This window comes from Vigna angularis, chromosome 4, assembly GCF_016808095.1.
Source record: "Vigna angularis cultivar LongXiaoDou No.4 chromosome 4, ASM1680809v1, whole genome shotgun sequence".
NCBI lineage: Eukaryota > Viridiplantae > Streptophyta > Magnoliopsida > Fabales > Fabaceae > Vigna > Vigna angularis.
Window position 1 is genome coordinate 13594669 of NC_068973.1, and position 25032 is coordinate 13619700.

Here is a 25032-nt window from a genome sequence, read left to right on the forward strand (position 1 = left end):
TGGAGAGAGATTAGGCAAATTGGGACAAAAGAATTAGGGACAGATATTAGGCAAATAGACAGCAAATTGAAACAGATATTAGGCAATCAGGGACAAAAGAAAAAAGCCAGCCGTCAGAGACAAGAGGGGTTTGACAGTTCTACAGGCACAAATTTGTGTTTGTGAACCATTAGCAACATTGACCAAGGGGAAATTGGTAGTGGTAGTATGGAGCGGGAAAGAGAAATATTATCAGTTGCACCAAAGTCAATGACCCAAGGACAAAGGAGATTGAGATACACAAGCCAACAGATGGCTAAATAATAGGTGTCTAGGAAATAATGGGTGATCAAAGGAGGTTTTCCATGCAGCTTCAAATACCTATTAACGATGTGTTCAATGTGTTGACAATGCTTGCATTCTGAAGGGATTGTAAAATTACATGTGTGAAAGAATCCAAAGTTACTACTTAGTGATAGAAAGGCAAACTTATTGTCACAATGTAGTTGCACGGGGTTATCCACCTTAACTTTAAGGTCATCCAAAACTATTTTCATCCAGAATCCTTCATACATTGGAGAATTTTATCAACTGCTTGCATACATTGGCTCACTATAATAACTACATAAGCAATGCTTGGTCTTGTGTGTGATAGATAAATCAATTTTCCTACCAATATCTGATATTGGGCCTTCTCTACAAGAGCACTTTCCTCACTTCCAATTCTATGATTATGTTCTATAGGAACTGTTGAGGTTCTACATCCCAGCTTTCCTGTTTATTTGAGGAGATCAAGTACATATTTATTTTGGGACATGAAAAATTCCGTTCTTGGAGTAAGCAACCTCTATTCGAAGAAAATATTTGAGTTTTCCCAAGTCTTTCATTTCAAATTGGGCTACCAATTTTTCTTTTAATGCCAATTTTTCTATTTCATCATCTCCTGCAATAATCATATCATCCACATAGACAAGCAATAGAGTGAGTTTACTGGTAGAAGAGTGCTTTATGAATAGAGTATGATCTCCTTGCCTTTGTGTGTATCCCAAGGAAACCATTGCTTTTGTAAATCTTCCAAACCATGCTGTAGGGGATTGTTTAAGACCATACAATGCTTTCTTCAGGAGGCATACCTTGTTTCTTTCATTTTTCACTTCAAAACCTAGGGCAATCCCAAGTACACTTCCTCTTCTAGATTTCCATGAGGAAAGACATTCTTCACATCTAACTAGTGTAAGCTCCATCCAAAATGAGCAGCCAAAGCGAGAACAACTCGAACTGTATTCGTCTTTGTCACTAGGGCAAACGTCTCCTCATAGTCAATCCCATAGATTTAGTTATATCCTTTTCCCACCAATCTAGCTTTATATCTTTCTACTGTCCCATTTGCCTTATGTTTCACTCTGAATATCCATCTACACCCTACTGCCTTCTAGTCTCTTGACTTATCAACAATTTTCCAAGTTGAATTTCTTTCTAATGCATTCATCTGTTCTTTCATGGCTTGATTCCAATGTTCAAGTTTCATGGCCTCCTGGATTGAGGTAGGAATTTATGTGGCGTCAATGGCAGCAATAAAGCTTTTGTGCTTATAAGAGAGATTACTAGTGCAAACAAACTGAGAAATTTAAAAACATGATAATTTTTCTCTTCCTAAGATTTGTACTCAGATTAGGTTATACTCATGATTCAGGCCATGGAGAAATTTAAAAATTCTTCCTCTTTCCACGACTTCAGTAAGTGTGGAAGCATCTATCTTACACATTTTTCAATCCAAAGTCCCTTCAGGATTCTGTGATATTCTGATACAAAAAAGAAGTCTTGTTTTGTATTAAATATCCTCCTTTCAATGTCATAGCATGCAGCAAAATACTTTTTTAATGAAAAAGTACTCTAAATTGGAAAATGAGTATCGTCTCGCCCTAGCCCTCCTCCATCTATGATCCAATCTTGAACGTCCCTTGAGAATCCTTCGAATGTACTGGCTCCATTGTAAATTACGACCATCCAACCAATAGGCACCCACCATATTTGGAAGATCATTAGGACACAAAGAATTAACTTTTACTTCAGACATCACGTAGAACGCAATCAGGTGTCTCCAGTGACCTTATCCGAGACGACGACAATGTGTGCGTTACACCGGGAAAAGTTGTAGAATTTAAAACCCAGATCTACCCAAATTTAGGCCAAATGGGATGTCACCGACCCGTGGCTCTTGCCTGAACTAAGCGCATGGCCTACACACATTGGCGACGATGGCAGCTTCTTTCCCAGAGCGATTTCCAGTGTTGTGTTCGTCGGAGTTGGGCGCACCTTTCTGCCCCATCAACGAACCCAATCGGCTACAGTGAAAGTCACGGTGATCGGACAGTGGCGTCGGTGGCTACTCTTGCAGCAAAAACAGAGCTTCCAACTCAACCCCATAAAAATCAATTTCTAATGTAAGGTTTTCACCCACTTATATACTATAGTTTTGCTTTATCTCTAGTCGATGTGCGACTTCTAACCCCATAATCAATGGAGCAAACTTCAGTTGACAAGATGATCCAAACCCTGTGTGTTGGAGCAAACTTCAGTTGACAGGATGATCCGAACCCTTGTGTTGGAGCAAACTTCAGTTGACAGGATGATCCCAACCTTATGCAAACCTGACATAATTAGGCCTAAACCAACTTTCTAAGAATATGGCTTGAGTGCATAGTATACAAAAAAGAGTTAAAGATCCAAAGCTACATGTTTTAAATTGTTAATCAATAAGTTTGTTGGAAGTCCCATATTGACTAAGGATAAGCTCAATTTATAATATATAAGTGGATGCAAACCTCATCCTATAAGCCGATTTTTTGGGGTTGAGTTAGGATTAAAGTCCACTTCTTAACATCGTATCAGAGTCAAGTTAGAGTCTATCCTAGCGATATTTATTGTTTGTTGGGCATATTGTTTCACCCATTAATGTCTAGTCTCACGCTCGAGATGTATATACCTTAGCGTGAGGGCGATGGATTGGAAGTCTCACATCTACTGGTAAATTTATAATATATAAGTGAGTGCAAACATCACTTTACAAGCCGGTTTTGTGAAGTTGAATTAGGCTTAAAGTCTACTTCTTAACAAATTTCTAAGAAAGTTTCACAAACCAAAATCTTATTTTAAGCTTAACCAATTCAACCCCTTTCTTGGTAAGCAACTTTTGTAGCACTCTTCCCTTACATCCCACACTTTACCATGTACCCGAGTTAGATATAAAGCCCAAACACCTCTTCTACCTTTACTTATATTTCCCACAAGGCATAGAACTGCGCCTAAGTAAAACATAAAAATGAAATGATCCAAAAGTAAATATTTCTTTTATCAAGAAATTGGATACCTCTTGTAAAAGTTTTCAATCAAAGGAGCATACCAGGATCCTTAGAGTCCCTTAAGATCAATGTAATTGAAGATTATGAAAGAAAATGTAAGAAAATATGAAAAACTAGAGGGAGATTTTAAGAGATTTTCAACGGAGAATTTACATTTCAATACATCAAATGAGTTAAGTGACCTTTTTCAGGCTTGTTCCAAACACATTGAAAGAATGAAATTAAACAAGCTAAATCCAGAAAATGATGTCAATTTGGAACTCAAATACCTCGCCTAGCCGAGCCCGTGCACCAATCACACCACCAACAATTGCTGACATTACAGTGTAAAAAATCAGAATATCCATGAGATAAATCTGTAGAATGAGAGTGCATTAGCAAGGTCGTAGACATATATGCATGAAAACAGAAAGTAAACAATTATATGAAAATCATAGCTATTAGCTCTTAAGATCACGATCTTCAGAGGAAATAATTTAGAAAACATAGCATCAAGTATTAAGGCTACTTGGAAAAATAAACACTAGAGAAACTTTTATCTCCTAAGAAATTCCAATTTCCAACATGTTATTATGAGATATGTTGAATATAGAGAAAAACTATGTATAGGGTTAATTTCCCTTGTGTCTAAAATACACGTATGGTAATATATTAATAATGAAGAATGATACAAGTATATGTGGCAACCAAACATAAATATGGTTAAATAGAAGATATTGTTACAAAAAATATCAACAATATCAAACAAATTCAAATGTCTATGTTTCCCTAAATAACAATAGAAGCTATGTTTCCCTAATTAACATAAAATGCAATATATTTAACACTCCTTCTCAAGTTGGTGCATATAAATCATATGTACCAAACTTCATACAAATAAAATCAATTTTTGGTCCTCTTAAAGGCTTAGTGAAAATATCTTCTAATTGATCATTTAAGTTAACGAACTTAGTTTAAAAGTCTCAAGATACAATCTTCTCTCGAATGAAATGATAGTCAATTTCAATGTATTTGGTCCTCTCATCAAACACAAGATTAAAATTAACATGAAGATCTGCCTAATTGTCACATATAAGTATCATTAAAGAAATATCTCCAAATTGTACTCTCTAAGCAATTGCTTAAGCCAAACAAGTTCATAAGTGGTTGAGGCCATAGCTCTATATTTTGTTTTTGCACTTTGATCTTGCCACAAAACATTGTTTCTTACTCTTCCAAGAAATCAAATTACACAATACCCAAAGGTAGATCTTCTTTAAAAATGACATCTTTCCCAATCCGCATCGAAATAAAAACAACTTTTGTATGGTTATTGGAACCATATAAAAAACTTTTTTCCAAGAGATCTTTTAATGTACTTCAATATATAGATGACTACATTCCAATGATCTTCACATGGGAAATTGAGAAATTGACTCACCACACTGACTACAAAGGATATGTCAGGTCGAGTAATTGTAAGTTAATTTATTTCCCAACCACATTCTATATTTCTCAAGATCTAAAATAGGCTCCCCTGATTTGGTAGAAGTTTGGTATTAGGATCCATGGATGTGTAAACAGATTTTGAATTCATCAACCCAGTTTCCTCTAAAATATCTAATGTATACTTCCTTTGAGATATAAGAATACCATCCTTAGATTGTGCTACCACGATACCCAAGAAATATATAAGTTTGCCAAGATCTTTGGTCTGAACAATGTAATCAACCTATAATATCAAATAGACACATCCAACATTTGAGTGATTGTAAAAGAGTTTATCTGCCTTACCTTGAGTCATGCCAAATTATTGAACAACGCTATTAAAAATTCTAAACCTAGCCCTAAGAGATTGTTTTAGGCCATATAAAGATTGTCGAACTTCAAAAGGCTGCTCCATACAAATTTCTTCTTGCAAATATGCATTGAAGAAAACATTTTCGACATCCAATTGACAAAGAGGTTATTGTTGAAGAGCAGTCATGGCTAAAAATAAACAAACAAAAATCATCTTTGTCACTAGAGAAAAAGTATCACTATAATCCAATCCATAAATTTGTTTAAAAGAATTTGAAAGATATTCATGGTCATTATCACTTTGCAAAGTTTGAATAAATACATCAAACTGAGTTTTAATTTAATTATAAGAAGTTTTAAAGATATAATATAAACCAAAACGATTTTTCATTAAAAATATAATCAAGAATGATTGGAATAATCATCAATAAAAGTAACATAATATTGAAAACCTAAATTAGACTTAACACAATTAGGACTCCAAATGTCTGACAGAGCTAAAGCAAAAGGAGATGAAACATGTTGGGAGACACTACTAGGAAAGGTACTATGACTATGTTTCTCAAATTGAAATGACTTACACACCAAACTAGACAACTTGGACAAGCTGGGAACAAGTTGTTGCAATTTGGCCAGACAAGGATGACCTAGTTCAGCATGAAGGAGAGATGGAGACTCCATAATTGTGCCTATATGTGTAGAAGAGTGGAGATGATATCGACCATGAGACTCACATTCAGAAGTTTTGATAAAAGAAATAACACAATCTAAGAGAACGAGTTAGACGACTAATGGATAATACGTTAAAAGGAGATCAGGGACATAAAAAACATTATCAACGGATAAAAGAGGAAAAAGGATAATTGTTCCAACAAAGATTCGTTACTAGTAATGTAATTTGTGGCTCCTATGTCAAGAACCTAAGGACCAATAGACGAAGACTGAGTACTAACAAACAATGTACCTAAGCGTGCAACAGATTCAGTGGAATTAGAGGGCTTACGATCCTCACACCATTTAAGAAATTCATTAAGAGCGCAAATTTATCTACGGTATCAAATGGAGGAGGATTCGTAGTAGATGATTTTGAAGGGAAATCAGTCTGAGCATCAACAAAGCGAGGAGGACAAATATGTAATGCATAACACCTGTCAATCTTGTCACCTAGTTTGTCACAATGGTCACATTTGTGATGACATTTTCCTGGCTTGCGAGAGCAAATGCAATCACCATGTTGAAGTGCATACTCGGCAACAACAGGTATATCATTGATAGGTTTACTTGGCACATGGAAAAGGATGGAACAAATAAAAGTAAAATTAGGTATAACAAGGGAACCCAAAATTGATCACGGACATGAAAATATTATCAGTTAGTCTGTGTAAAGCTAATACCATGAACAACATTTATTGTTGCTCTATTTCTAAGGTAGTAGAGGTATGAGGTAATAACTTGCTAAATTCATGAAGAGCATGAATCTTACCCAAATAATTAGCTAGAGTCCTGATTTCGAGGAGCAACAACATTGAAAAGATCGTGACACACCATAAAGGCCTTGAGTATCGTTAGTGTATAATAATTTGGCTTGTTTCCAAACTTCTGAACAGATACCGTAGGCACAAAACACTTGTTTTCAAGAAGATTGAATGGTATTCTTGAGAACCATGCCTAGCTGAGCAATATCAATCACTTTTTGAGTAAGATGATCAAGATACCTAACTCTCAAGCCAAAGTTTATTGTCTGACACCCAAGTCGCATAATTAGTGTCATCCAACTTATTAATGGGCAAGGGCACATTGAAAAAGTTAGTAAAGCCTGGCGGGTCAGACATACTGGTGGCAGAAGAGATATCGAAAGTGGAATGGGCAGCAAAAGGCGCCATGGATGAAGAGAGAGAAACCCTAAAACACCAAAGGGGTCCGATCGAATCAACGAGGACAAATCCAAAAAGAGGATGAAGAGGCAATCTCAATAGGTGATCACTGCCAAAGCGGGGTTGTGATGCACTGCAACGCTCGACAGCAAAGGGTTGGTGTATTAGTGTTATATATTAGATAGATTTTGCTTTTAATAAATCTTGTACTGGTTGTGCCACTTTATTACTGTTTCGTACCTTTTATTTTAAATTAATTGGTTATGCAAGTTTGTAACTGTAGGTAACTATTTTGTAACTGATGGTAATTGCTCTCAAGAGTCTTTTCTTTTTCTATATATTTGTTCTGGTATAGAAAGAACATAAAAGTGTGTAATTATTCAAGTGCCAATATACTGGACTTATTTTCGGTACATTACAACTCTCAAAAGATTAAACATTCTTGTATTCAAATTCATGTCTTTCTTGCAATTCTAACACCCTTATATTAGCTATGATGTAAATAAGATTTGTCAGCTTATGGCTAATCCGTTGGATGCACACTGCACTCTTAAAAGGATTTTAAGATATCTTAATGCTACTTCCTATGTGTAATATGGATCGAGTTTTTGATATTGATGATCGGTAATCCACCTCAGACTAGGCTATTTTTTTGGGTACCAATCTTGTTTCTTGGTGGTGTGGTGTCATTACTTGTTCAAGCACTAAAGTTGAATACTGGAGTGATAGACCTGAAAGGAATAAGGGGAAGTGGATAGTGTACGAGAGAAGGAAGAGGCACAACTGATGCGATTAACTAACTAACGGTCTGGCACTTAACTGCCTTTAGCAGTTAAGTGAGGAGGGAAACCATTATAAATAGGAGAGTTAGTGTAGGAGGGGGGACTTTTGGTTAATTGTTTGTTAAACAGGTTCTGTCCTGGGGAGAGGGTTAGGCCTCTATTGTTCATTGTATAGAGATATTCTTTTGTGAATAAAAGAGATCTTTCTTCATTACCTGGTGTTTTTGGTGTGAGTTTGGAGTATTGATTAGGTTCGTTGTGGAGGATTCTATCAAATTGGTCCGACCTGCCGGATCCATTGATAGCCAAACTGATGGAGGGAAGAGTGGTGACGGTTGCGGAACAGATGGAAGCGGTGGAGGTGGCGTTGGCAGAAACGAAAGCGGAAACGGTGTACCTGCGGCATGAAACCGGGACGCTGAGGCAAAACTGTGAGATGATGCGCCAAGATATCCAAGCGATTTTGACGATCTTGAAAGACCGCAAGACCGACAATAGAGGGGTGCGACGGGATGGGAGTGAATCGTCTATCAATGATAACGCCGGAGGATCAGGAGACGATGGGGGCCAAACCGGAGCAGGACGTACGGGGGCGATGATCAATTGGCGGAAGCGGGTGGACTTGCCCGTGTTTGAAGGTGGCGAACCCTGGAATTGGATGAGTCGGGCGGAAAAGTTTTTCAAGGTACAAAAAGTGGAAGAAGAGGAGAGGATGCAACTGGCGTTTATCAGCATGGAAGGGTACGCCGGAAGCTGGTTCCGATTCTGGCGGGAGAAGACTAAGAACTACTCGTGGGAGGGGTTGAAAAGAGCATTGGTAATTCGCTTCGGAGGAGGAACTCGGGGAACCGTCTATGAGAAGCTATCGGCAATCAGACAGACGGGGCCGGTGGAAGACTACGCCAGGGATTTTGAGGTGTTAGTGGGTCAGACGACTCAAATTCCAGAGGAGCAAATCCTGGGTTATTTTATGGCGGGTCTCAGGGAAGAGGTGAGCGACCAGGTGAGACCGCATGATCCGCCAGACCTTATGACTGCGATGCGGGTCGCGAGGGACGTTGAAAAATTTTGTGCGCCGTTGAAGACGGGAGGAGGATCGGGGTACAAAAATCTAAGTTCGTGGGGGCGGTCGGCGGGAACAGTCGCGCGGGTGGACCCACCGAGAGAAACGCAGAATCGAGGGGGAACCATCGAGAGTGTCGGGTTGGTTAAGAGGGAGACGACCCAAGGAGGAGGCGTTGCCAGAACCACCGGTGACAGGAGAGATCGAGGCCCGCGAAACCTACCGTATGCGGAGTACTTGAAAAGGAGAGAGGAGGGCAAATGTTTCCGCTGCGGAGGGCCGTTTGGTCCGGGTCATCGGTGCCCGGAACGGGGACTTCGCATGTTGATCGTGGTGGATGAGGAGGAGGAAGACAGCGGCGAGACGGAAACAGAAGTGAACATCGCTCAAATGGAACTGTCGGCTTTGTCAGCAAGGGGGTTGTCGTCCCCCAAAACGATGAAGTTGTGGGGGCAGATAGGTCGGCGAGAGGTCTTGGTGCTGATCGACAGTGGCGCGAGCCACAATTTCATTAGTCGCAGAGTAGTGGAGGAGCTGGGGTTGAAGGTGGAGGATACCCAGCCGTATCTCGTGTGCTTGGGGGATGGTCAACGGAAGAAGATTAGGGGGTGTTGTGAACAGGTGGCCGTAAAGGTCGGAGAAGCTGATATCGTTGAACGGTTTTATTTGTTCGAGTTGGGAGGGGTAGAGTTAATTCTGGGGATAGACTGGTTGAGGAAATTGGGGAAGGTGACGGTGGACTGGGGAACCTTAAGCATGATTTACCGACAGGAAGAAGAGGAGATCACCATTAAAGGTGACCCCACATTAGAAAGAAAGATTGTGGGACCCAAAACTTTATCAAAAGTAGATGACGTGGAAGTCTGCTTACTGATTTGGGAGTTGGGCTTGCTGGAGGTCCAGAACGTGAATCAGAATGGTAAGGACCTTTTTGAAGGACAGAGGGAGGAACTGGGAGAATTATTGGGCCGGTATCACAAGGTGTTCGCAGAGGCCACTAGTCTTCCACCTGAAAGAGAGAGGGTGCACCAGATAAAGCTGAAGGAGGGAATGGACCCAGTGAACGTCCGGCCTTATCGGTATCCGCATGTCATGAAGGGTGAGATCGAACGGCAAGTTGCGGAAATGCTTCGAACTGGGGTGATCCGGCCGAGCCACAGCCAGTATTCGAGCCCAGTCATTTTGGTAAAGAAGAAGGACGGGAGCTGGCGGTTTTGCGTCGACTACAGGGCGCTCAATCGGGCCACCGTACCGGACAAATTTCCGATTCCCGTGATTGAAGAATTGTTGGATGAGCTGAAAGGAGCGTGTTACTTTTCAAAGATAGATTTGAGAGCGGGATATCACCAAATTCGCATGGACAAGGGGGATATAGAGAAGACAGCATTCCGGACGCATCAAGGGCACTACGAATTTGTGGTGATGCCCTTCGGACTCACTAACGCGCCAGCGACTTTTCAAAGTTCGATGAACAGTCTCTTCCAACCCTTTTTGAGAAGGTTCGTCCTCGTCTTTTTCGACGATATCTTAGTTTACAGCCGATCATGAGGGGAGCATCTGAAGCATGTGAAGACGGTGTTGTCCGTCCTGGAGCGTGATGGCTGGGTGGCAAATAAGGGGAAGTGTGAGTTTGGGCAGACTAAAGTAAGGTACTTGGGCCATGTGATTTCGCAAAAAGGGGTCGAAATGGATGCGGAAAAGGTATCGGCAGTAAAGGAGTGGGAGAGACCGAAAACTCTGAAGGGGCTGAGAGGGTTCTTGGGGCTAACGGGGTATTACCGGAAGTTCGTAAAAGACTACGGCAAGATCGCCAAACCGTTAACGGAGTTGTTAAAAAAAGGGGGATTCGTTTGGAACGATAAGGCAGAGGAGGCATGGGAAAATCTGAAGGAAGCAATGACGACGGCGCCCGTATTATCCTTGCCAGATTTTCGGCAGCCGTTCCATATTGAATGTGATGCATCTGGTCGAGGAGTCGGAGCGGTGCTGATGCAGAATAAGAAACCTATCGCCTACTTCAGCAAGGCGTTGTCGGAGAGGACGCTAAAGTAAGTCAATTTACGAGAAGGAATTAATGGCGCTGGTGATGGCCATTCAACACTGGAGGCCATATCTTCTGGGTCAGCGATTTGTGGTTCACACCGATCAGAAAAGTCTAAGACACTTGCTTGAACAGCGCATCACTACCCAAAACCAACAAAATTGGATTGCAAAGCTGATGGGGTACGATTTTGAGATCGTATATAAGGCGGGTACGTTGAAATAGGTAGCTGATGCTTTGTCGAGAAAAAAAGAAGAGGAAGGCACGGAGGAGGGGGAACTCAGGGTGGTGGCTAGACCGTACTGGCAAGATTTTGAAGAAGTAACCAGGGAAGTGGCAGCAGATCCGATTTTGCAGAAAGTGGTGGAAGAAATCAAAGCAGACCCGAACACCCATCCTGCGTATTCTCTGGAGAATGAAAGGCTTCATTACAAGGGCCGGCTGGTGTTGTCAGCCAAATCTTCGTGGACTGCCACATTAATAGCAGAATTTCACGTAACGCAGGCAGGGGGCCATTCCGGAGTTTATCGAACCTACCGGAGAATCGCTCAATCCCTATTTTGGAGGGGGATAAAGAAAGACGTGACTGAGTTCGTAGCACGATGTAGTGTATGTCAGCAACACAAATATCTGTCTTCTTCTCCTCAGGGGTTATTGCAGCCATTGCCGATTCCAAACGCGGTGTGGGAAGATTTGAGCTTAGATTTCATTGTAAGGCTACCCAAATCCAGAGGGCATGATGCGATATTAGTTGTGGTGGATCGTTTGAGTAAGTACGCCCATTTTCTGCCCTTAAAACATCCTTACACAGCCCGAACGGTTGCTGAGGTTTTCACGCGGGAGATTGTTCGGTTACATGGGATTCCTCAGTCGATGGTAAGTGACCGAGACCCCTTGTTTCTTAGTCTTTTCTGGAAAGAACTCTTTAAGGGATTGGGGACGAAGCTGAAAATGAGTACGGCTTACCATCCCGAAACGGACGGCCAAACTGAAGTCGTGAACAGGGTGCTAGAAGGATACCTCCGATGTTTTTGTTCGGAGCAACCAGCAGGATGGATGGCGGTCTTACCTTGGGCTGAGTATTGGTATAATACCAGCTATCAAGGAGCTATAAAGTGCACCCCATTTGAGACAGTCTATGGGAGGCAACCTCCCTCGTTGCATAGATACATTCCAGGAGAAACTTTAGTTGAGGCAGTGAGTCAAGAGCTTTTGACCCGTGATGAGGCTTTGAGACAGTTGAAATTTCATTTGGAGAAGGCACAAGAACAGATGATAAGGCAAGCGAACAAGAAAAGGAAACCAGCGAATTTTGAAGTGGGAGATTGGGTTTATCTAAGGATAAGACCCCATAGGCAGACTTCAATGCCAACTACGCTGCACCCAAAATTGTCGACGAGGTACTTTGGGCCGTTCCAGATCAGTCAGAGAGTAGGGGAGGTAGCTTACAAGTTGCAGTTACCAGATACAGCGCGGATCCATCCCGTTTTTCACGTATCCCAATTAAAAAAGGCTATAGGGGAGCGAAGGGTAGAAAAGGAATTACCGCGAGAATTGCAAGCAGAAGGGCCGTCTTTCTGGCCAGTGGGAGTTTTGGGGAGAAGGCAAGCTCAACAGGGAAAGAAGACAGTGCCACAATTGCTGATTGAGTGGCAGGAAGGAGGTTCGGATGGGGCAACTTGGGAGGATGAGGCAACTATCAGAGAACAATATCCTGACTTCAACCTTGGGGACAAGGTTGAATTTCAGGCGGAGGGTATTGATAGACCTAAAAGGAATAAGGGGAAGTGGATAGTGTACGAGAGAAGGAAGAGGCACAACTGATGCAATTAACTAACTAACGGTCTAGCACTTAACTGCCTTTAGCAGTTAAGTGAGGAGGGAAACCATTATAAATAGGAGAGTTAGTGTAGGAGGGGGGACTTTTGGTTAATTGTTTGTTAAACAGGTTCTGTCCTGGGGAGAGGGTTAGGCCTCTATTGTTCATTGTATAGAGATATTCTTTTATGAATAAAAGAGATCTTTCTTCATTACCTGGTGTTTTTGGTGTGAGTTTGGAGTATTGATTAGGTTCGTTGTGGAGGATTCTATCATGGAGTCTGGCTCAAGCTTCTACTGAAATATTACGGACTCAAACTCTTTTGAAAAGAAATTGTGTATTTCCTTCTCCACTTTGTTTTGCCTTTTACTCCAGAACGAAAAATATGGAAATTGAATTTTTGTGTTCGAGAGCAAGTCTTGTCTTACCAGCTTGAAGCTTAACAAGCCTACAGGCTCAGTTTCTTGACTCAACACAGTTCAGGATTTTATTTCACATCCCTCACCTTGAGTTTGAGGGGGTATTAGTCTTGTCTAAGTGTTGAATATTCTGTACAATATAAAATTACATTACAGTTTCAGAATCAGTCATTTTACTGTTATTTTATAATTCTTAGATGGTTATGTTAGTTAGTAGCTGTTGTTTATTCATGAACAAGGTGAACAGAAAAAACAGAGAATGAACTAAACGTATTTTATTAACATCACATTGAATCATGTTTCAGTTACATATTTATACATGTCAGTAACTGACAGCTATTTTACACTTCACAGCTGGAGAAGAAAATAAAAGAGATACACTACAATAGAACCTACGGCTGTACAATACAAAATAACTATAGTATACTAACATTTATTTCAGTGTTTATATTTGGCTTTGTAATTGGGTTGTGCATGTCTTGTGGAATCCAGATCTTTCATTTATTTTAGCTGTGGTAATATTTCATGACACTAACATAATTAAAGAGGTGATTTTCTTTAGACCAGTGGATATGACTTATGTTGTTTATAGGCTAATAAATGCATCTAAGAGCATATGGAATTAGTGGACACCTCATTAATTAGGTTCACAATAAACTATTGGTATTGTGAAAAGGTGGACTTTAAACCTACCTCAAGCTCACAAAATTGACTTATAAAGTGAGGTTTACACCCACTTATATACTCTAAATTGGTCTTGTCACTAGTCAATATGCATCTCGCATGTGGGACTAGACATTAATGAATGGTCTGAAAACAGATGGAACAATATGTCCAACAAACAAAAAATTCTGCTAGTATAGACTCCGATGTAATTAGAAAAGGTGAATTTCAAGTCTAACTCAATCCCATAAAATTGGCTTGTAATGAGTTACACTCACTTATATATTCTAAATAGATCTTATCACTAGTCGATGTGAGACTTTCAACAAGTATAAAAGACAATTAACAACTAAAACATCTCAAAGACAGACTTATTATAATTAGGACCAAAAATTGGACACATCTTGTCTAATGCAAACATAAACCAATCTCAAAATCAATTATAGCATGATCAAGTACCAGTTTGCTCATATTGACACAAATGAAGAAAAAAGAAAACTCACAGCCACAACAGGAGCCCACAAGCTAACAATAGTGAAGGCATTGTTATTGTCTGCAAATTTAAAATCACAAATCAGTTAAAAAGACATATTTCTGTATATTATATCACTTATATTACGAGCAAAGAAATTAACCGAGATAAAATTAACGATCAAGGACACTAAGATTATTTAATAGTGAGAAATACACCTTCAGCATACATTAAGAATGATGTGTTCTTTTAGACAGAAGAGGACCATACATAGAAAAATATCTTCATATTCCAGTTACGTTACCATCTATAATAGTAGAAATTTGCTCTATCACCTAAAAGATTTCAGTTCCACCAACCTTCCATTTCATTTTTTAATCAATTAATCTATAATTTAAAAGAATCAAATTAAATTGTAAAGGTTTATTAGACAAAAAATACATTTAAAAATATATAACACACTAGGCTGACAAGGTTCATAGTGATCTTTAATATAAAAAAATGCTGTACAGAAAAGACCAATACATTAAAATTAACCCACTAAACCAAAATCAAATAATAACATAATATACTTACTCTTTGAGATGAAATCATGCCATGAGTAAGTCAAGGACGGAAGATCAACAATAATATTGGTAGGTTCAACAAGAGGTTTAATCTGTAATATTAGGAATTAGAAATACATGACAATTAGTAATGACATTTTTACTTTTTACACATACAATTTACTATACAAATAAGATGTTATTCACATACTTATATTCATGAGATTTTATCCCTATCAAATGAAAATGGGCATTTCATTATACGGCCATTGCTTTCACATTGCCCAGTTTTCACTTTTTTTTTTACTTTTCAATTACACGGTACATGGAAATAAAATAAAACAAAAGTAGAAAATTAGATTTTCTCAAGTTATAAAATGAATTAATAGCATATCCAATAAATGGAAAATGTATTTAATTAAAAAATTAGAAAATTAAAATTCAGAAAAAAAAAGTATTTATTTATAGAAAATATTAAATTTAACTTTCACAATATAATCAAGCAGTACAATACATAATAAAAAATCAATTATATAAAGTTAAATTAATTAAATTAAGAAAAAAAAAAACACTTATTATCATTTTAATGGTTCACTAAATAACATTCATAATAACACACTTCACCAAGTTATGTTTTGAACATGTTTAACCTTCTTGTCAGTTGTACTTTATAATTTATTTATTTTAAATTTTTAAACTCTTTTAATAATATAAAGAAAGTCAAAATCAAGTGAAGTGAAAAGAAAAAAATGAATTAATTTTCCTCTCCAGTTTTCTCTGCTCCTAATATTGGTATTTTATTACCAAAATTACATCAATATCTTTATAAATAAATAAATAAATGTATTTTTTCACTATATAGTGAAAAAATAGAATATTTCTTTACTAGAAAGGTTATTAAATGTGTCCACTAACAAAATAAGTTTATTGCAATTATCATATCTTTATCTTGTAGTTATGAATAAAATGAGGTCATGTTTATTTTTCATTTGTACATTCGTACAAAGGAAATAAATTTGAATTATAAAATAGTAGGAAAATATGACATGCCTGGAGAAAGTAAGCAAAAGTGAATTTGCAGGCAAGTACCACCAACCAAAAGGCCACATACCTGCGGCACTTAAAACAGATGAGTGAAATTACAATTGAAAAATCAATATCACAGAAGCAGCACTGCTGACAACAAAAAAGGTGAAACACGTATTCTGTAAAATTATCTCAGCTTGTACATGTAGCTTCTACACAGTACTTGTAGATAAAGAGGTAGAGCAGCTAAGTTCTAAATAACCCTAACTCAGCTAGTGGCAAACAGTGCCTGAAAGGAATAGCTAACTGAACTACTGATATACACAAAATGAAAAAAAATGCAAAAAAAAATTTAAAAGCAACCAATATAAGTCATCAACACTCTGCTAATGGTCACAATAACAACATGCATAATTGACAAGCTTCAAGAGCAGTAGATCACATGTTCTTTTAGAAAGATTTTTTGAAGGCTCAATGCATTGAAGTTACAAACCCAGAAACAAACAATTAAATAGGTGTCTCATCTTATTAGTAACTGTTTTTCACAAGATTTCATTTTCAGCAAGAAAACCTACCTGCAGTAATCACTTATTCCCTCATAAAGACCACGTCCAACATAATATCGTTCCTGAATTATGTCATCAAAAAGGTGTCAATACCAAGTCATAACATAACAGAAATAACCCAAAAATAAATAACTCAAAAGTAAATAGTAAAATAACCCACTTGATAAATCCATTTGAAAAACTGAAAGAATGACTGATCAGACATTTCTGAAAGTGCATGACAAGCTGGAAATTTGAGCAACAGTGCAAAGCATAGTCGTACTGCAGCATAAACACCAAGAACAAGAAGGTATATCCGGAAATAGAATGAATTATCAGTGTTACGACTATTTCTCTCTTGCAAAACTTTCCTGCAATTAAGAAAAATTATGACGAATATTAACATAGCTGAGATGTACTCCAAATTACCAGGTTTGTTAATTGCAGTTTATATAGCCACCTAGGTACGGAGGCAGGACAGGAAACAGCCTCATTGCTCCAGATAGTCTGAGAGCAAATTTGGTAAGGCAGCCACATCAGGGTATGGTGGTTCATGCAGTTACATCATGCAATTTCAGTACCCGAAGTTAAAATGTTTTGAAGCCAATAGTTAATTATCTAAAGTTGTATTTCAATCAACTGAAAAAATAGATAAATACCCCAATATTAGAGCATGATTGTATCTGTCATGCATTACCTGCATCCAGAGACTGAATCTCCCTTTATTCTGTAATAATTCCAATGTGTGTCTAACTCGGCCATTACAGTTGCATTAGGTTGGCACTTATTAATTAGATTGTCAGCTCTAATGAACAACTTGCAAACATTCTGACTAAATGTCTAAAGGGACCAAGAATTCAATTTATATGTTCTAAACTTAGTACATATGATCTATATACTTCAGCTTGAGGGAAAGTGTTGAAATGTAATGTTTTTGTTGTAATTAAAGGAAATATCTTCTTAATTAAAGAAAATATCTATAAAATCTTCCTAATTAGAGAAAATACATGTGTAATCTTCTAGATTATTTTGTTTCCCTATTTTCCTATTTTAGAAGATTAAATTGTTACAAATAGAGCAAAGGAGAATGTAATTGATATGATTGAGAATAATAAAATCATTCTTATTTTCAACTGTTTTTCATTCATTATTTTTTATGTATGAGAACCCAACTTTAAGGTCAGGGTTTTAGGCAAGTGTCTTGCCCTTTCTTTGTATTCTATAAATACATCAGTAGAAGTGTAACAGTCTAAGGAAAATATAAATCGTTTTGCTTCATCTCATTTATTCAAGTATTATGACAACCAAGTTGTCATTCATAGCCTCTAATCAAGTATTTCAAGTAGTACTAATCCAGTATTTTTCATGATTGAATCCATCAGCTCAAATAATCAACTAACAGACATCTTGACAAAGGCATTGAGAGGACCACATTAGCTTATTTGTTCCATTCCAAGTTTTGTACATTCAAATTGTGTTGTGTGTGTGTCTGTGCATATATGAATTCTGCTGTTGAGTATTATTTAGCACACTCATGCATGTAAACAAGTTTTTAGTCTTAACAATTGAAGTAGTCTGCTTCGTTCGCATTTATATTATATCTTGGCTGTAGTTTTTCACTAAAAACGCGTATGACCAAGTATATTAATTCTGTAAATATCAGCATCAACACATTCATGCAATAACTGCCTCATAAACAATGCTGGACAGCTCAACCTGTTCATTCCCACAAGATAACTCTGTTAATTACATGACAAAATGGTAAAGGGAGAATTATAAACTCACAGGTAAAGATATGTTACAGCAACAGAAGTCAAGCCACCCCAAAAAAACCTTATCACTAGTCTTGAAACAGCCATCCCCCTTGCAGTCGTGTATGCCCCAAATGTAAGTAACACATCTAAGAAACCTATTCATCATAACATAACAATAATATTTTAAGAAACACTAGCCATTTTAAAAAGTAATAACTGCAGAAACAGAAACATCTTACTTTTGGCAAAATTCATGATAGCAAATGATGGCCCAATGCTAAGTATTGTTTTAAAAGTATCCAAATTGATATGTCCATGATTGAAAGCAATGATAGTCAAAGCCTGCATAAAACAGGAATTAGACACAACCCAACTAAATCTGTTTTGTGATAAGCAATACTCATAGCAGTCTTTGTTCAATAATAGCTGTTGACTTGGTCTATTAAGTCATGTTCCAGCCATGTCGTGAGATGAGCAAAATGCGTCAAAACGTCCAAGTAAAAAAAGACAAAAGAAAAAAATTGCAACATGGTTGAGGTGGTGGGCATGTGTCAAAAGTCTGTCAAGTGTTGTGTCCTAAAAGTGTTAAAAACATCCAAAAAGGTGATGGTGCTTCCTAAATCCATAATCAGAGTTCAAACTTCAGAGTAAACTATGGATGACAAGAAAGGAACCTGAAACATTAGTGCCAAGAAGATCCAAAGTCGATGGAAGCTTCGATACAGGTGAAGAAATGTCCTATGCTCAACAAAACTGCTTTTACCAGTCTGGAAACAAAACATTGAGCATACAAGAAAAGAAATAATATAAACATCATAATTATGAAGAAAAATCAATAAAAATAACAGTTGAAAAGAAGTTATAACTGACCCTTTTTGACCTTTTTGAAGGTGTAGGTTTCCGCAAGAACGGAGAATCCGGTCTCATTGGCCAATTTAATTCAAAACAAGCAGGCGACCTACATATTATTGCAAATTAGAATAAGTCCACCTAAAAGGAAAAACATTATGCGGTATCAAAGTGGCTAACCAAAAGTATTCATTGAAGTCATCATAATTCCTCCATGCTGAATGTGCAGCTTTCCCATTGTTGTTTCTACTAGCTTCCTGCATAAGATTTTAGGGGGACTCAATGCCAGTGATGGAATACATAAAAAGAAATAAAAAAATCCATAACAATTCCTACGGATTTTACACCAGTGATAGGGAAGGTTGTTACAAAAATAGAGTTGGCATGAGTAGTGCGGAAATTGTTAGCCGGAGGAGAATATTTTTATTATTTAGTCTCATGAAAGAGAAGGGAAAGAGGGTGAGAGGGTTATGATCTGATTTCCCGATAGAGGAGCTACACTCTAGGCAATTGTAGGTTTCCACCTTTTGTAATTTCCAATTGCAAATAACATACAATTTTCCAGTACCATCATATTTTTGCACCTCTTTTTATCATTATAATAATGGTCCGTAACAAGAAGCATACAACTTCCAACCTAATAAGGTTGCCCACATTTCTCTAATAAAGAATACAAAGAACATCTCAATTTGAAGTCTTGTAGCAAAGCAAAACCAACAAATAAATGAAAAACAAAATTTGAACAGTAATGCATAATAAGATTTGGAACATGAAATTGCATTATAATAAGAGAGTGAATAAAGCAACTCACTGCAGCTAGCGTGTTATATATGGGACAAATTATTTTCTCAAGGAATTTTGCAGAACCGTCATCAGTTACGCAGCTGAGTGCAGGTGCAGCTTCTGGATGATCCAAAATAGCATCCAACTCTTTGGCCATCTATATAACAAATCATGGATAAAAAATTTAGCATTAAAAGTGATTTGAAATGTTTATAACTAAACTTCATCTACCTAAAATATTTAATATTATGAAAATGCGAATAACCTCAGTAAAATCAAAGCACAGAGCAACACAACACATATTCATCAGAAAAAAAGTGATCACTGATCAGGAATACTTCCATAAAAGGAAGATAAGAACTAGACACAAACAATCTTCTTGTGTCTAACCCTTTCAATTCAAAATAGACAATTTAATTTTAACAGGTAGAACACAGTGTCAATTTATTTAAGGATTTTAATAAAATGTTTCAAAAATAAGGAGGTTTGAAATAACAACCCTTCTTTTTCAAGAGGGTACAAGTAACACTTACCTATTAGTAGCTTAAATTTGTATAAGTTAGACACTACCGCTAAATACAAAACGAAGAAATTTTTTCATGCATGTTAAGTGGACTTTAAGTCTAAACCCCACAAAATCGGTTTGTAAGATGAGGTTTGCACCTATATATATACTCTAAATTGACCTTATCTTTAATCATTGTGGGACTTCCAACATATTCTCCTCACATCGAGGTATATACATCTTATGCGTGGGACTAGACATTAATGGGTGATTCGATAACAGCCCAATAATAGGTGGAATGATATGCCCAACAAACAAAAATCTCTCTAGGATAGGCTCTAAGTCATGGCTCTAATACCATGTTAAGAAGTGGACTTTAAGTCTAACTCAACCCCACAAAATCGACTTGTTAGATGAGTTTTGCACCCACATATATACTTTAAATTAATTTTATCTCTAGTCGATGTGAAACTTCCAACAATACATGTTTAATTTACAACAATGAAGACAACTAGTGTTATCGATATCAAATATCATAAAATATCAAGACCCAAAATTCACTTATGAAATTATAACAAAAAACTATAACGGGTTATGGTGGAAACATTGCACTCAAAAGCAATATGATATATGCATATAGATAATTAAAAAAAAACAAAAATTTAATGGTAATAGTCTTAGTGGCAGCTAGAGCAGGATGGCCAGTGGTGGCGAGCGACAGTGGCAAGCGGATGTGTGTGTCATTGATGGCCAAGGTGGCAAACAATAGTGCCAGCAGTGGCAAGTGCCAGCAGTGAATAAAAATGTTGTTGTAATGTAGATAGATATTAGGTTAACTTGTAATGTTTTTACTGGGTCGGGTATGATCAAACTTTTAAGAATATGATAATTTAAGTTGATAACCCAACAAAAGATCAAGAGAAAAGAGTTGAAATTCCAAAATTTGTGGGGTCTAGGTAGAAATTAATGGGGTGTATGAAGCAATAGCCCAATAGATTTCTCTCATGGGTTGTTGCACTTTAGGGTTTATCTCATGCGTCGGTGCACACCAGGGTTTCTCTCATGCTCCTGTAGAATCTTCACACATGTGCCGCCGCACATCTGCCTCCTACATTTTCGTGATGCAAAAAGCGGCCGCAATGAGAACCCAAATAGCCACTGCCATGTCATGGTAGCAAGCTGGAAATCCAACTCTAATTTCTGCCATTATGCCACCATAATTGCCTTTCAACAACACTGAAGACAACTCTAACTGTACAAGTCTATTTTGTAAAGTTGAGTTATGCTCAAAGTCACATTATTATAGCACAAGGTGTGTGTTAATTGTTTTTAAGAAGTGGACTTTAAGCCTAGCTCAACCCCACAAAACCGGCTTGTAAGGTGAGGTTTACACCCAGTTATATACTTTAAATTGACCTTATCTCTAGTCGATGTGGGACTTGCAACACACCCTATCACGCCGAGGTATATACATCTCAAGCGTAAGGCTGGACATTAATGGGTGGTCCGATAGCAGGTGGAACAATATGTCCAACAAACAACAAATATCGTTAGGATAGGCTCTAACCTAGCTCTGATACCATGTTAAAAAGTGAACTTTAAGCCTAACTCAACCTCACAAAACCGACTTGTAAGGTGAGATTTGCACCCACTTATATACTCTAAATTGGCCTTATCTCTAGTCGATGTGGGACTTTCAACAATTGCTATGACTAAAGGTTATTCTAAATGATCTTAAAGTGGCATGTGAAGAACCTACTATCATGTATTGTGATAATAAGTAGCTATCAGCATTGTTCACAATCTAGTTCAGCATGAAAGGACCAAACACAAAGAGACAGATCAAAATTTTAACAAAGAGAAACTAGATAGCGGCCATATCATTACTTCCTACGTCCCATCTGGGCTTTAGCTGGCAAAATTTGTTTACAAAAGGTCTTCCCACTGAGTGACTTCATGATCTCACATGCAAGTTGGGAATGATAAATATTCATTCATAGATTTATCCAAAAGCATATAGTGCAATGTCATTGGACATGAAAGGGTGTGTCAAAAATCCCACATCAAATAAAGATATAATCAAATTATAGTATGTAAGTAGGTACCAACCTTACATTATAAGGCTGGCTTTCTATGTAATATAAGGCTAGTGAGGCAATGAAAACACACAAAGCAAGGTTAGTAGCAAAAATAATCAAGCATACCTTCAAAAGTGATTACATAGAAACCTTAGCCTGTGTTGTGAAGATAAATACAGTCAGGGACATAATCTCTTTTCTTGTCAACTATGGTTGTGAATAACAACAATTTTATGTGAAGATTGTTTTCTTACATTGGAAGATTAGGAGAAAATTTACAAGGAGGTCCCACTAAGATATGGTAAAAGTGTTTCTGTCAATTTTGTTTGTAGGCTAGAAAAGGAATCACATGTTGATTACATAGAAACCTTAGCCCTTTTTGCAAAGATAAATTGTTGTAAGTAGGATATTAAAAGCATCACTAGAAGTTAGTAGAATATTAAAGGTATTACAAAAAGCTAATAGAAGTTGTTAGAAGCTTCTAGAGATCTCTTTGTAATTATTACTTTAAGGTTAGAGTTCTCTATATCCAGATGTATTGTTTCAAAGCAATCAATTTTGAATAAAAATCTTATTTCATTCATAATTCTTTCAAGTTAAATACAGTCAGGGAAATAATGTCTCTTCCTGTCAACTATGGCCGGGAATAACAGCAGTTTTATGTTAAGAGTGTTTTCTTACATCGAAAGATTAAGGAGATTTATAAGGAGGTTCCACTGAGATATGGAAAGTATTGCTGCAAATTCTGTTTGTAGGCTATAAAAGGAAACATATTGGCTACCCCAAGCATGGTATAGAAGATTCACAAAGGGTACAACCACCTAAGGGTACCAACAAAGTCAAGAAGACCACAATTTATTCATAAAACACTAGTGACAGGGAAGTGACTGTGTTGCTAGGGTATGTATGGCCCAGCACTTCTTTTCTCCTTGAGAAAAGGTTGGGCCAAACACTTTTTATAATAAGTTCTTAAAAGTATAAGTAGCTTACTTAACATGATCTATTCTAAAGAGGTGTCGGTAACAGCTAACGAGAGCTAAAAAAGGACCTTGTGACAATTTTATAAGCTTTTTTATAGCTTATTTCAATGAACTTCACAAAGAAACTAACAAAAAATATGCCCTTTCTATTAGTGAAAATACACTAACAATGCTAATGGAGAGATGACCTATAATATAAAGAGCACAATGAAAGACTTACATTGTGGAATATATAGCAAATACACTCAGGAAGAAAACGGACATTTGCAGCTTCACCCCAAATAAGAAAATACAAGGAAACCAAAGAAAGCTTCCTATCCCGGTTAATAGCCTCTAAACTGCACGAAGCATTAAATGGAATGCAATCAAATAAAATATGAAAGAGGAAAGTCATTCAAAGAATGAGTAAGTTGAAGTAATAACCTATTCCAAGCAAGACGAATTCTCAAGTATCTGCACCACCTGATATAGTTATCTAGCACCTTCAAGAATACTTCATTGATTGTTTTCTCATCTATTTTCTGCACATTACAAAATTCAACATAAAGAACGGAATGTCACAAAGCAATTTATTGTACATTTACCAAAGGACCATACTCAGTATACCTACAATGTAGAAGTTGTTAAACACCTATTACGCAAGATTTACATTTTAATGTCAAACTCAAGAATTTAAGCAACCTTATAAAGCTTCAATAATCATGACCAGTAGACTCAAGATACAAACTTGTAAGAGTTTATCAAAAAGATATTGAAAGTGCTATTATAATATTCAAGCATAAGGTACAAACCCATCATAAGTCATAATGAAGAAACAATGAATAATGGACCAGGATGTCTCCACGCATGATCAGTAAGGATTAGAATAATAAAGAAAAGATAGAAAGAAGAGTATATAAGAGTTAAGTTCTGAAGTGAATTTGGAAAAAACTTGACCCTGACGCCTTCAAGAGCTAAGGCCCACCAACTAGATGTTATTTAGCTTTTGCTTTTTGTTGGACATCCCACTTAGAGAATTAGGGTGAAACAATAATGAGTGCAAGCCTTCGTAATATTGAGTTAAACTTAAAATTTAATTTTAAACATGATATCAAATTCTAGCAAGGTTCTATATAGTGAAGGGTTTTGACCAACAAGTGAGTTGACTAAAGTGTCGCCAAGTATTGTGGAATGAAAGTCGCCAATGATTAATAGAAAAATTTTGCATGAGTTGAATCATAACTCCTATAAAAGACAAATTTGATCTAGTAATGGTAAGATAAACAAGTTTCCCAACCAGCCTTATATATCTTTCCAAGTCAAAGAAAGCTTCTCCTTGTACTATCATTGATTTCTTATTTCTATCCATAGGACAATCCATTGGTTTAGAATCAATCATGTTCGTCTCTTTTAGGATGTCAAAAGCATATTTCCTTTCACAAATTACAACTCCTTTCTTTGCTTGAGTGACTTCTAGCCAAGAAATATTTTAGACTTCCAAAATCCTTGGTCTAAATATGATTACATAAGTGTTCCTTCAACTAAGATATCTAGCACCATCATTCCCATAAATAATATATTGCCAACATACAACATTAAGTAGACACATTTTCCAAGGGAGGTGTGACAATAGAAACAAAATGACTTGCCTCATTGCATTTCTACCCAAATGTTTGGACATTGTGGTTTAATTTCCCAAACCAAGCACATGGAGATTGCTTGAGACCATAGAGAG

The 25032-nt window shown here is 37.2% G+C and overlaps 1 protein-coding gene across 2 annotated transcripts in view; it reads right to left on the bottom strand.

The window, feature by feature from the left end:
• The window catches only part of LOC108331382 (callose synthase 10), a 66538-nt gene that overhangs the window by 25820 nt on the left and 15686 nt on the right, over nucleotides 1–25032 (bottom strand). For both annotated transcript variants that reach the window (XM_017566029.2, XM_052876912.1), the window contains exons 8-21: nucleotides 23742–23839; nucleotides 23539–23656; nucleotides 19784–19912; nucleotides 19153–19229; nucleotides 18994–19081; nucleotides 18798–18890; nucleotides 18363–18465; nucleotides 18155–18278; nucleotides 16551–16740; nucleotides 16400–16452; nucleotides 15849–15909; nucleotides 14830–14911; nucleotides 14285–14334; nucleotides 3611–3697 (exon numbers count right to left, since the gene is read on the bottom strand). In XM_017566029.2, coding sequence (XP_017421518.1) covers nucleotides 3611–3697; nucleotides 14285–14334; nucleotides 14830–14911; nucleotides 15849–15909; nucleotides 16400–16452; nucleotides 16551–16740; nucleotides 18155–18278; nucleotides 18363–18465; nucleotides 18798–18890; nucleotides 18994–19081; nucleotides 19153–19229; nucleotides 19784–19912; nucleotides 23539–23656; nucleotides 23742–23839 — 1353 coding nt within the window. The remainder of the gene's footprint in view (nucleotides 1–3610; nucleotides 3698–14284; nucleotides 14335–14829; nucleotides 14912–15848; nucleotides 15910–16399; nucleotides 16453–16550; nucleotides 16741–18154; nucleotides 18279–18362; nucleotides 18466–18797; nucleotides 18891–18993; nucleotides 19082–19152; nucleotides 19230–19783; nucleotides 19913–23538; nucleotides 23657–23741; nucleotides 23840–25032) is intronic.